Source organism: Daktulosphaira vitifoliae, unplaced genomic scaffold (assembly GCF_025091365.1).
Source record: "Daktulosphaira vitifoliae isolate Bord-2020 unplaced genomic scaffold, ASM2509136v1 Scaffold_3, whole genome shotgun sequence".
In the NCBI taxonomy this organism is placed as follows: Eukaryota; Metazoa; Arthropoda; class Insecta; order Hemiptera; family Phylloxeridae; genus Daktulosphaira; species Daktulosphaira vitifoliae.
The window spans coordinates 19,281,517-19,295,486 of record NW_026099574.1 but is presented as its reverse complement, the minus strand read 5'-3'; the positions used below and the strand labels follow the sequence as shown (position 1 = coordinate 19,295,486).

Genomic DNA, 13,970 nt, shown 5'->3' with positions numbered 1-13,970 from the left:
TTTTTTTTTTTCAATTTAAATTGACTCTTATGATTATAGTTATTCTAATATATTATATAATTTTTATTATTAAAAATATATGATCTTTTATTTATTTTTTAATTATACTGATAAATCAGATGTTATTAAGGTTATATAAATTTATAAACTTCATTAATACAAATTTAATACTTGCTATAATATTTAGAATATTAGAATTTATTATGGTTATTTTAAGTGAGACCTTAACTTAAAATAAAAAATGTCTATTTCTGAAAATGTTTTATGATTATCTATGGGATATGGGCGATGAAATCTAAATTAAAAATAAGATAGGGTATACTTTAAAAATAATCAAGAAATATCTTAAAGAAAATTTTAGGTCTTCAACTTACTCCATAATATTCTATCTAAAAGAGTTGTGCATTTTTATGTATGATTTATTTTTTGTAAAACAAGGGGTCAAATACTGCACAACATACTTGATGGTAAAAATGAAGCAACTAATAAGTGACCTTAATATTTTCCTACTATGCTAAAAAAGTTATAATATTTCAAATAAAAATTATTAAGCACAAGACATTAATGACGTATTACAAAAGTGTTGTGATTGAGTTTTTTTATTTTTTTTACGACATTCAAAATTTGTGACGCTTATTGAGTTATTTTATTTTATAAGATATAATTTCAGTTTACAAAATTTGAAAACATTTAAAAAATTAACAATCGTTGTATTATTTTGTCCCATAATCATTCTAATTCGTAATATATTACAAATTACCAATAAGTTTTAATATTAGATTCTTTTGAAATAGTATCATTCAGTAGCTAGAACATATAGTAACCCTTTCTTTTTAATTCAATACTAAATATATTTATATCATTGTCAATGTTAAAATTATTTTGTAGTTCAGCTGTAAAATTATTTTTCTATGTTGTATTATTGTAAATTATAACTGTTATTTAATTCGTCTTGTTTAAAATTATAAAGTAAATTTAAATAAAGAAAAATTTAAATAGAAGTTTGGATAAATATCATATTGTATCATTTTTGACTAAGAATTTTTATTATTATAAAAAAACATATTTATCATCACGCGTTTTTTAATAATTTTAAAATCTTTTTTTAGGCATATAAATTTTTATAATATCCATACAGACTTTATAAAGAGTGGAATAGATCTAACTTTCATCTGTTATATTTTATGATCCTATAATCATTTCACTATAATTTTAGCTTCGATGCGAAGCTAAGAAGGTATTGGTTTTACTAAGATGTGTTTTTTTTTTTTTGTGTCTGTTACCACTTTTTCTCAGCTCTCACCGAACCGATTTCTTTCAATGATACGTCAAAAGATCACAAATTGTATCTAGTCGAAGACATTACCCTCAAAAATTGAAAAAAATTCCCTCGTTCCCCGTAAATGGGGGAAACCTCCAAAAAAATTACAAATTTAAAAATCGCTAATTTTCGAAATTTTCGAAATTTTTTTTACTTAAAAGTGTTATAACTTTTTCAAAAATGAACATATCAATATAATTCTTTTTTATATAGATTTATGATATCGTTATATTTTATTTGGTATATTTTTTTTTTATATGTGACTCTTTACTTGCCCACAGGGGGGGATTTAAAATGACAACTTTTTCACAAAAAATTAATTTTTTCAACTTAACTTTTGAAAGTGTTTCGGAAGGTCTGACACTTTTATATATATCTTAAATTAAAGCTAATGTAATATACTTTATAATAGTAAAAAAAAATTTCGGACTTTATTTTATCTTCATGGTGAAAACAGACATTAAACTTATAAAAAAAATACGATTTTTGTAAAAAAATTCTTTTTTATATTTTTAACTTTATAATGCTATAACTTTTTGAAAGATGTATGGATCAATATAATTCTTTTTTTTGTAGATGCATGATGTCTTTACCTATCATTTGGTATATTTTTTTTATAAATCTGACTTTTTACCTGCCTACAGGGGGGGATTCAAAATGACAACTTTTTCACAAAAAATTGACTTTTTCAACTTAAATTTTGAAAGTGTTCCGGAAAGTCTGACACTTTTATATATATCTTAAATTAAAGCTAATGTAATATACTTTATCATGGAAAAAAAAAATTTCGGACTTTATTTTATCTTCATGGTGAAAACAGACATTAAACTTAATAAAAAAAATACGATTTTTGTAAAAAAATTCTTTTTTATATTTTTAACTTTATAATGCTATAACTTCTCGAAAGATGTATGGATCAATATAATTCTTTTTTTTGTAGATGCATGATGTCTTTACCTATCATTTGGTATATTTTTTTTATAAATCTGACTTTTTACCTGCCTACAGGGGGGGATTCAAAATGACAACTTTTTCACAAAAAATTGACTTTTTCAACTTAAATTTTGAAAGTGTTCCGGAAAGTCTGACACTTTTATATATATCTTAAATTAAAGCTAATGTAATATACTTTATCATGGAAAAAAAAAATTTCGGACTTTATTTTATCTTCAAGGTGAAAATGGCTACCAAATGCTATTATTGTGTGAAAATTCTCGATTTTATTTTTTACATTTTTAACTTTATAATGCTATGACATATTGAAAAGTGTATGGATCAACATTATTTTTTTATGAGAAATAATATTTTTTAAAAACCCCTTTTTCATTCGACATACTTTATCTTAATTAAGATATTAATAATGAACTAGCAGATCATGTAGCTTTTGGAATAATACACAAATTTTTAAAAATTAAACACAGTCTAAAAATTTGCATCGAAGCGTTTATTTTTGATAGTGATTTTAATCACTGTCAGATATCATTATACTTGATCCATCTATACCACGTCACCACTGTGCCGCGACCCCCCTGTGCTGGGTTTTTATATATAAAGTGGTTATGTGGTGCGAGTAGAATAATGTGATAAGTATACACCAGTACGAGTTGTAACCACCCACACAAAATACCCACTCTATGTATTAAAATGCTTATAACTCAATAAATATTTGTTTTAAAATTGTTATAGCCTTATTTATAATTTATTTTCAAGAATCGTGAACATTAAAATTTTGAAAAAAAATTTAAATAAAAAAAAAACACATTATAGTAAAATTAATACCTTCTCAGCTTTGCATCGAAGCTAAAAAATTGTCTATTTTGTTTGATTATAAAATATGAATTTAGTTACTTAAGGTCTTAAAATATGAAAGATAATTAATAGTCTTTGTGCTTTCCAGTAACTGTTATAAGAAATTATCAAGCGAATATTTATAAAAATTATTCTTATACAAATTAATTTTTTTAATTTTGTGCTCTTATACATATATTAATTAAAATAATTTGAAGAGGCTGACAGACTCTTATAATGTTTGAAATTTGACAATTCATATAAAATCTACGAGAATAATACTATTGCACAAAATGATACTTTTTAAACATTTTAGAGGGATAATGAAAACTATAGGAAAATTTTTATTTTCTTAATAATAAAATACGATTTCTATGAAAACAATCGAATGAAACTTTTCACTCCAACTTTCATAAGGTTCAACTTTGTATTTCTTTTTATTTAGATTACAATATTTATAAGTTTAATATACTTGAGTAAAATTTTGAAATCATCTAAACTGAGCACACGTAAAAAAATATTACATAATTTTACATAGTAAAGATCTATAAATATTTTTATGAAAGTCAGGGCTTTTTTTAATTTTTCCAAAAATTAGCTCCAAGGCACATTTGACTTAAGAAATCTTTTTCAAAATTTTATAAAATATGATTCGATAGTTTTTTTAATCTATTTCGTTTGAAAGATTTCATGGAAAATGTGTAAAATCGACTAATTTTGTACTTCTAATATTTTGGTTTGGTTTGGGGTTATGTTATTTTATATATTGATAATGGATATATGAATATGTGATAACAGTTAATTATTTATTAATTTGTTTCACGTTTTTTGACGAACTCATCTAAATTGTATTATTTTTTTAAAACTTAACAATAAACCGTTGACCTAAAACACGGATCTATGAAAAATTTCCATGCGTCATTTAGATTTATTATTACAAAACTATTTGGATCATTTATGTTTTGGTCCGCTACCCGAAGATGCTGATTTAACACAGTTATCTGTTTTTAAAGTGTAGTCACGTTCGATACTGGGATCTCCAAAAAGTGACTCATAACTAACATAATAACATCATTAATACATAATATTGTTGTATTATGTTGTTATGCAATGTAAATGACCTGACTACCACGGGGGTGTCCACTTTCTCTGGACAGTATTATTATAACATCATATGAACTGAGTGGGTGTTTTCTTGTTCTTCCGTAAACGAAAACAATAATAGTATAAAAAAATTAATAACTAACACGTTTGACCTTGTTTTACATGTTTCACTTTTTGTCCAACACGTCCAATAAGCTTTAAAGTCCGTATAGTATTTTATAGCTCTAGTTGCGTACGTTTGTTTTGGTTTCTTTGGTGTCAAACAAAGGGTACTGCTTTCCGACGGTTAGGTAACCATAGTGGTTACGTGTTCTCGTTCATTCGGTAAACGGACTATAATATAAAACGACTGAAGCTAAACTAGCAGACGGTTAGTGACATCCGAACGTTCGATGGACAAGATACGGCCACGCCGTGTGTAGGTATAACTAACGGTACACGGTGTTTGCACCAGTACACCTGTAGTCGTCATACGAGACCAGTGTATTCAGTACATTAGTGTTAATCATCAAGAAAAGTTGTTTATATTCCGTTAATTCGAGTCAACATCATGAATTATATTTTGTGTATTTTATGTGCGACTTGTATATGTATCGCCTTTGCTAATGGACAGTCAATGTTGTTCCCGGAAAATGAAGAAACCACTAATGGAACGGAATCTTCGGGAAATAGGAGTGGCAAGAACTTGTTCAATTGGCTGGGCAGTTTTGCTGATGAAGGCGCAGATCCTTATCTGTCTATGGCTAATGGAGCATGTTTACAAGGTGATATGACTGAATGTTTCAAAGCTAGAGCTTTGTCTGGTCTTGATGAGTTTTTTGTCAAAGATTCTTATCGATTAAATGATAATGTACGAGTAATACGTATGGCACCCGATGATAGTGAATATCGTTCAAATAGAGCATTTGAGTTCTCTTCGGAACAACGAGTTGAGGACTCTGAATGGGACAAGTTAGTTAAATTTGCAATGCGAAAAGTTGAAAAATTCCTTAGGTCTACAGCAGTTGAAGTTAACGTACCCGATGAACTCACTGAAGGAGGAAGGTACTCACCAAGGTTTATTGATGAAATATCGTCCGAGTTAGATACCATAGAAGACAAAAAAGGCAGCTATATAAGTAAGTAACAATATTTTTGTTATACAAACTTTATCAGAAAACTTAAGAAAATTCTAAATTAAGATTTATAACGTTATTATAACAATTTTGTATTAATTTTTGTAAAAAAAAATCATTTATTAAAAGTTATAGAAATCATATAACAAATTTTTTTTTGAAATTTATCGAAAAGTATAAAAGACATAAATTATAACGATAAACTCTTTGATTACTTCTTAAATAATATATAAATTAACAGTATTTAATTAAACTTAAAAAGAGGTTATTGTGAACTAGTATTATAATCTTGATATTATAGTATTAATTAAATATAATAAGCTATAAACACTAATATATGGATGTAGCGGTAAAATATAATATATGATGCGGCATTACGAGTGATTTAACCTCAAAAATATGTTAGTTCAACAACAGTAACGAGCTACTTGAAGTATATGTTTTATTAGCAGAAATGCATAAATAAATATTGTAGGTGAAATTTCTTTAGATCATTCTTTTTCAATACAAGTCTTGCACTTTGACATAATTATTTTAATTTATTTATCATACAAAGATCATTTTTAACAATTTATTTTAATTTTCTTCTTATTCATAGACGCTTGTATAAAATTAATAACATTAATATAGGTCGAAAAAAATATTTTTCACTAAAAACCTAAGAAACGTAATTTTTTTTAAAATAAACTATTATTAAAAAAATATTTGTTTTAAGTCGTATAATATGTTATGCTAGTTGTAAATTATTGTACTACAAAATATCAACAATTGATATGTTTGCATAAATACTTTTAGTTTGTAACTTTTGGGTACAAATCTGTCTTGGTATTTTTACATTCATAGTATTGCAAGTGTGCCAAGAACATTTGATCATTTTTTATTCGTATTTAAACAGTTCAGTGTCCCCTAACATACGACTTTCTCTTAGACAATCATCTAGAATTATCTATTAGTTACATTATTTTCCTTGATCGTTTTCCTTTTAAAATTTAAGTCAATACACGTTTGTAGGCTAATATAAATAGATTTGTCTAAAGTAATATTTTTTAGCATAATTGAAATAGATTAATTGAATATTAAAAAATGAAACAAAAGTTTATTAATTTTTATGTATGATGATTTTTCAAGGTACACAAAATATATTATGAACTTATTATATCATGCAAAGGTAAAATATATGATTTTTTTTTTATTTTATTTTATTTATTTTGATACTCAAATTTAATATGTATTACTACTTTGGATGATCTAGTCTATAGTTAATCTAAATGAATTATTATTAAATTTATCACATAATATTACGATAGCGATTATATTTGCAATAATTTACTTCCGCAAAATGCATAACTTGCCCTCAATGAACTTTCTAGTTAACTAAATATAAATCTCGGAAGTCGTGCAAATACTTTAACTAAAATAATCATCGCTATATTTTACATAATAGTTGCTGAGGAAATAGATTTTAAATGTGCTTATTTATGATAACTTAATTTAAGCGAAATAATTTTTATAAACTTAACTTGTCCTGTGAATATAACCAACAAAATAAGCAATGAGTTTGTTTTTAAGTAAATTAAAGTTTATATAAATAAAAGTAAATTTTCAAGTATTTTATAACAAATTTCGACACTAATAATGTATAATGTATAAAAGGCATAATATTTATTTAGAAAAAATTTTTTTTTTTTTTTAATAATTTGTTTTCCATAAACAAATAGATAATCATGGAAAATGTTGCACTAATTAAATATTTAAATATAAATGTTTTTAATATAGGTAAAATTTCAAAAACTTAAAAATAATTTTTTTTATAGGTAAGAAAAAAGTTAAGAAACTTTTGGTTCCATTGTTAATTGTGTTGAAATTGTTCAAATTGAAGTTATTATTGTTCCTTCCTCTTATTCTTGGATTGGCTTCCTTTAAGAAGTTTTTAGGATTCATGGCTTTAGTTGTACCTGGACTGATCGGATTTTTTAAACTCTGTAAGCCTGATTTGCAACACAACTATGGAACTTTTGGCCATAGCAGTTTCTATAAAAGACCTTCAAACTCCGGTCCACCTTCCGGCCCTATTTATACTCCTTATCGTGAACAAGAACCACCACAATATTTACAAGAAGAAGCTTACGGCCAGCCTTATAATAGACCAGCTCGAGCTCAAGAATCCGTGGATCCTAATAGTTTCCGTCCTTCGAGTTCCGTTGCTTTTAGAGAGGAAGCACATGACCAAGCGTACAGTGCATACAAGCGTCAACAATAACGTGAATATTTAATCATATCCATAAAAAAATAAAAATTATAACACTCGAAAAAGCTTTCATAAGAAATGTTTTTAATTGTTTGAGTACCATATCACTTTGACCTTTTTTTTCTACATATATTGGGGTTACCATATAATGATAGAAATAATTGTTTAACATTACTTTTAATAATATATTTTGTGATATCAATTTAAGGACTACTTAATTTTAGAATTTTGTTTAACTTAGTGTTATTAAAATAATTTTTTAATTATTATTATATTATTTATTTAAACATTAAATGTATTATTTGATTTCCTTTGTATAACGCGAAGATCAATTATTGTATAAATTATTTTTTATATATTATGTTTTATGAAAACTACGAAGTTATTATTCAAATTATGTAAAAAAGTTCCTTGATATAATACAAGTTAATAATAATATACTTTCAATGTAGCTTCAATATTAAAATTAATCAACAAATATATATATATATTTTATTATAAGTTTAATTTGTAAATATTATTCTTAATTTCTAAGAATTTATTTTAAATATAAGTATTTACAAGATATCATAAAATATATCATACAAAAAGACTATGTTAATATCTTAATTATTTTGTAATAAATTTTCTTAAGTAAAAAACGTGGTTTTTGAATTTATTGTATTTAAACTGATATAAATTACCATAAAAATAACCGCACCTGCTAATATTCATATTATAAAAAATCAATCTATAACTTCATAGTTATTTTAATAATATAAAATTATAATTTATTTAATACAAAAGAAATTATAAATTATTCATTCATATTTTAATTACATAAAAGTTTATAGCACTCATTGATTAAACTCTTATGAATTACAAAAAACCTAAAAAATTGAATAAACTATTAAAAATACTCTTGAATACATTTTAGGATATTATAATATAGTTTTGAATTATAGAATATTTAGAAAATAAAATTTAATTATTAAAAAACTGTTTCCCCTATTATTCAAATGTGCCAAAATCTAAAAAATAAAAAAAATGTTATGTTCAACTAAAAATATCATTTTAACTTTTTATTTTGTTTATTTTTTAATAAAACCCTTTATATTAAAATCAAAACTTTATTTTTTTTGTCTATCATTACATAAGTATTTTATTAAATTATAATTCTATACAAAAAACATGACAACTTGTATCCCAAATCAATACTTATTTTGTCATTATTTACCTGATTAATTTTTTATTAAACTGCGGTGAAGAAATAATAATAAAAAAATTCGTTGTACATCATTTTATGTTTTTGATTTTTTGGTCTACACATGTAGAATTAGAATTCCATAATTAAAATATTTGTTTTATGTTTGTTTATACTGAAATGTTGAGATCTTTCACAATAACATGATTATATACTATGATTGTTAAACGAATTTTCTGTAATAAATAATCAAGTCTAATATATTAATAAATAGTCATTTAAAAATGCATGTAATATTTATTGTTAATTAATAAATAAAAATAATTTAATGATATTCAATAATATACTATTAAGTGTTGTTTGTTGGTATATAAGTAATTGGAGTCAATGGGTATGACTCTATTGGCTCTTCGCCGTCATCCAAAGGTAAGGCAGATCCAGTTGAATCTATTGACTCAAAATTTCGAATAATATTAATTTGTTGAGGTGTTCCAGAAGGAGAGCCACTACCATTTCCTAAGTCACTACTGCGACCTCCTTCTTCCATGATTAAATGTCTGGCGTAACTGTATGGCGCTGAAGAATATGTGGCTCCGTGTACGAGATGATCGTGGTCGTAAACCGCAGCCGGCTTAGTTATGATCTCATAATGTGAGGTTTTACCACCCCAACCACCACCGCCCATTCCTCCACCCTGGCCCCTCATCGCACTTATAGCCGCCAAAACTAACGCTAACATTGCAGTCATCAATGCTTTTCCGGACAAGGCGGCTAAGGCTGCAAATCCTATAGCGGCTAAAGTACCAGCCGACCATAATGCAGCGTGCATTCCATGTTTCTTTCCACGTCCTTAAAATAAAATAAAAGTTTACTTAATGTAAATCATACATCGATTAATTTATAGATAAATCTGGAAGAAATAGTTACCAGTTTGCAGTAAATTACTGGGCATAATATTGATCAACATTCTACTGCTCATCTTTCGAATGTTGTCAACAAGAGTGGAATCGACTAGTTTCACACTAAATGACAACGAATTCAGGTATTCATCTATCTTTTCTACAAGAAATCCATCGAGTAATTCATTTGAATCGTTGTTCTTTACTAAAGATCTAACTATATCTAAAGGAATATGTTGGTATTTCTGGTGGTTATCATTTGTTTCGTTATCATTAGTGGACCTTACAATAGAGATGCCGGGAAATAACTGAAAAACCTTTTTTGTTCCCAAGCGATCAACCAAACGAACCAGATCCAATTTTAAACAGGTCATAGAATAATGATGAGAACATTTTTTTGTTACAACCTAAAAATGTACGCAAACAATTGATTAAAAATCTACGCATATAATTAAAAAATTTTTTTAATATATTCGATGTAAATATTTTAATAGTATAGTAAAAAATTAATTTGAGTTATACTTTGAAGCATTATTTAATAAGTACAAAACAAAATTATAATCGATCAAATTTGTGGACTAAATATTTAAATTTTAACCTAAAATATTTTAAATATGATTTTTCCTGGGAAGATTTTTTTTTGAAGATTAACATTTAAAAATATTAAAAATTGAATGCATTATGCATGTGCTAGAATTAAAAAATTTTTTACTTATCTACTAAATTATATTTTAAATAAATTTTTAAAAATGTGAACACTTTTATTTTATGAATTATTTATTATTTTTTTGGTTATTAAAACTGTTTTAAGTGAAGTATTCACCAATATGAAAAATTGTACCAATAAATATAATTATTTAATATTTTAATTTATTTGAAGATTAATTGTTTAATTTGAGTACAGAATAACTACTATTTCAATTTTTGTAGTTCTAATGAATAAAACAATTAAATAATAATCATAGAGAAGTTTCTAAAGAAACTAAGTTATACAAATAATAGGTAAATTAAAGTAAAATTTTAACATAGTTAAATGCAGTCTTATAGACTTTAGGGTCATAAAATAAAATTGTACATTTTTCTGTTTAAAATCAAATTTATAATTCAATAGTAGGTTTTTAAATAGTTCTATGACATCTTTATCCTTTATTAAGTGGCTATATATAATTTATTTTAATATAAATGGTAGGAAATCGACTAGTTAAGTAACACTGTGTACAATATTACTTAGACAAATATGAATTGAAAAAAAAATAATTTTATTTGTAAGATTTATTTATAAATTGAAATCTTAGAATTTTGTTTTTAAAGATTTCTAATAGATACAAAATGGCGATATCGAAATTTATCAATACATCTTTTTATTATTTTCAGAAATTACGAATGAAGCAATTTTTAAACGTCATGTGTAAATAAAAATATGTTCAAGTTATCACCTGTTTAAGTATATCTGCTACAAAAGTATCATTTTTTATGTAATCATTTGAATTATTTTGAATTTTATTATCCAAGCTGTCTTTTTCTGGATAAAGTTCTACATGTCCTTTAACTTCTGACAACAAATATGACGCGAAAAAAGCCACAAATAGCACAACACATCGTAATCGGCGCCACATGATTGTATTCGTACCGTATTCGATAAATCTGTTGTAGGATCAGATCTATGTTAATAACTAAAGTTGTCCGACAGCGCGTGGGCAGTTTTTATATGTCCGTAAAATAAAACAATTAAAAGTAGATGGACAAAACCCTAAAGAAAAATATAAGGAAAGAGTAGGAGAGAGAAATCCCCGTATAAGCGATTTGCAAAAAAACACCGCATCGAGACACATATAGTTGGAAATTGTTTTTAGGTAATAGTAAATGAAAAGTGATTCTGCATAATCTTATGTGTGTCATGGGGGAAGTGAGGGAGTGTATAGATCACTGCAGGAAATTAATTGTCACGGCCGCGAGATTTTCGATGAAATTTTTTATTGCTTTTGTTTTGTACTCATTAGACTCGAGCCGATTGTAGTATGCGTGTCTGGTCAGGCTTCTTAAATTTCTATCAGCAATATGTTTACTGTTGAAAATCAATACCATACGCTTGTTCGAACATAATACTGTTTTTGGTTTTCACTATTTTTTAAACCTCAGCTATTACTAACGCATGTTATTAAAGAATTAATTTCAAAATCATCCGACCAGGTCAATAAAGATCGGATGTTTGAAGACTGATTTTTTTCCATTGTGTTACATTAAGATAGATTTCTTATAGATAGTAGAAGACAATTTCTTTCCAATCTGTAATTAGCAATATAAGGCGTAAAAAGCACAATTAGTACCACTGGCGAAATATAAGAAAATAGTTCAATAGTTTTATGAAAACGTTTGTATCACTCAAATCCTATGTTTTTAATGGTTCATTTGATATTGATTTTTCGCTGAATCACATAGTTTTCTCAAACACCCTAAAGAATAGAACCCATCGTCATTAACTTCACATACCTTTAAGCGACAAGTTCATCATGTTTGGTTCATCAAATTTTCTTCTGAATATCTACAGTTTGTTAATTTTGTTTTTGCTACCTATATTCCTGAAGTTTTCTAAAGCAGATCATGAAGATAATCCATCATTATCTAAGGTAGATGTAATCATTAATAAATTATAATACATGAATATTTAATTTTATTCATACTAATTCATTTAAAAAAAATATTTTACATTTGTTTTAACATTCGTGTTAAGAGAGCAATTTGCTCCACATAATATTTAATATAGTTTATTAATTATATTTCTAAAAAATAAACAATGAAAATAATATCAGTATTTTTTAAATTATATATTTAATTACAAAAAAATTTATATATATTAAATTTGTAACATTTTACACGGGTAATATCTTTTCTACTGCGTTGAATTTAAGATATTACTATAGTTTATCATAATTAATAATAACAGTAAACAATATATATTATTAATTTTAAACCCAAACCCGACCAATTTACAGTATTTAAATATTTATTTGAACGTAACAAAATATCTCTCAAATAATTTTTATTTATAAAATATTTAAAAATATTTTTAATTTTTTGAATTTATGAAATATATAGTCTTTTGGTGAATATTAAATAAAATCAATTTGATGTGTTTTGTATAATTGTATTATTTTTTAAATACCTAATTAATTTATGCTAACTTAACAAATCTTACTAAGGTTTATTAAAAAATAAAATAAAATATATTAATAGTAGGTAAAATATTGTGGTCTACAAAGGGAATATAAGTTTTTTTATAGTCACTTTTATTAAGTAATTAAATTTTTTTGCTACTCAAGTTTTGCAAAATACAAAATGAATTATTTAAAAATTATTAAAAATTTACTCCTTGAAAAACACTATGATATATGATATCAAAATGAATATAGTATACTTTTTTTATATTTACTTAAGTATTTCTAAAACATCAGCATGTCAATTTAAATGTAATTTATACCGGATTCCAATTATACAGTAGAATAAAAATAATCTGTTTTCCCCTATTGTAATATTGAATAGTAATCTCGATTTTTTCAAGAAGGAAATTGTTTTCAATAACATTGACGTTTAATAATAATAGAAAACATTTTTTTTTTTTTTTTTTAAAAAAAATAATATTATTAAACTTAAAAATAGTTTAATACCGATAAACCTTAGCAAGTACTTCTAATTTTCGTTTTATTTTTACCACAAAACATTTTTGGAACTTTACAAATAATCTATAACATTTAATCAATTCAAATTACAAAAACAATAGTTTTTAATGAGATGACATCCTTATAAAATATCAAATAATNTCAAAAATGAACGTATCAATATAATTTTTTTTTATATAGATGCTTGATGTCTTTACCTATCATTTGATATATTTTTTTTGTAAATTTGACCCTTCATCTGTCCACAGGGGGGAATTTAAAAAGACAACTTTTTCACAAAAAATTAACTTTTTCAACTTAACTTTTGAAAATGTTCCGGAAGGTCTGACACTTTTATATATATCTTAAATTAAAGCTAATGTAATATACTTTAATTTGAAAAAAAAAAATTTGACCTCTGGACTTGTCTTCATGGTGAAAACGGCTACCGAATGCTATTTTTGTGTGAAAATTTTCGATTTTATAATTTACATTTTTTACTTTAAAGTGCTATAACTTTTTAAAAAATGTATGGATCAATACAATTTTTTCATGAGAAGTAGTATTTATATACATCTTTCATTTGACATACTGTTTTTTTAAATCAGACTATTTCCCTATATATGGGGGGGCTTCAAATATAAAAAATGCATATA

General features: G+C 25.1%; 3 protein-coding genes across 3 annotated transcripts in view; 2 read left to right on the top strand and 1 right to left on the bottom strand.

Moving 5' to 3' along the window:
* The first annotated feature begins 4,573 nt into the window (after positions 1-4,573).
* On the top strand, positions 4,574-7,981 carry LOC126901326 (uncharacterized). Its single transcript, XM_050677725.1, has 2 exons — positions 4,574-5,331; positions 7,143-7,981. The coding sequence occupies exons 1-2, from the start codon at positions 4,764-4,766 to the stop codon at positions 7,586-7,588; spliced, it is 1,014 nt and encodes a 337-aa protein (XP_050533682.1). The 5' UTR covers positions 4,574-4,763; the 3' UTR covers positions 7,589-7,981.
* Positions 7,982-8,959: 978 nt separating this feature from the next.
* LOC126901594 (uncharacterized) lies at positions 8,960-11,850 on the bottom strand. The gene is made up of 3 exons (XM_050678178.1): positions 11,095-11,850; positions 9,687-10,065; positions 8,960-9,608 (listed from the first exon to the last, which is right to left on the bottom strand). The coding sequence occupies exons 1-3, from the start codon at positions 11,272-11,274 to the stop codon at positions 9,109-9,111; spliced, it is 1,059 nt and encodes a 352-aa protein (XP_050534135.1). The 5' UTR covers positions 11,275-11,850; the 3' UTR covers positions 8,960-9,108.
* A 23-nt stretch (positions 11,851-11,873) lies between these two features.
* The window catches only part of LOC126901595 (uncharacterized), a 5,799-nt gene continuing 3,702 nt past the window's right edge, over positions 11,874-13,970 (top strand). The window contains exon 1 of the mRNA XM_050678179.1: positions 11,874-12,285. Within this exon, the coding sequence (XP_050534136.1) occupies positions 12,169-12,285 (117 nt within the window). The 5' untranslated portion in view covers positions 11,874-12,168. The remainder of the gene's footprint in view (positions 12,286-13,970) is intronic.

What these genes read in the sequence shown, in the direction of transcription:
- LOC126901326 (XM_050677725.1), top strand. Translation starts at nt 4,764, where the DNA reads ATGAATTATATTTTGTGTATTTTATGTGCGACTTGTATATGTATCGCC. An exon ending in CAAAAAAGGCAGCTATATAA is followed by an intron (nt 5,332 to 7,142) that starts GTAAGTAACAAT and finishes TTTTTTTTATAG; the next exon opens with GTAAGAAAAAAGTTAAGAAA.
- LOC126901594 (XM_050678178.1), bottom strand. Translation starts at nt 11,274, where the DNA reads ATGTGGCGCCGATTACGATGTGTTGTGCTATTTGTGGCTTTTTTCGCG. An exon ending in TAGCAGATATACTTAAACAG is followed by an intron (nt 10,066 to 11,094) that starts GTGATAACTTGA and finishes GTACATTTTTAG; the next exon opens with GTTGTAACAAAAAAATGTTC. An exon ending in CAGTAATTTACTGCAAACTG is followed by an intron (nt 9,609 to 9,686) that starts GTAACTATTTCT and finishes TTTTATTTTAAG; the next exon opens with GACGTGGAAAGAAACATGGA.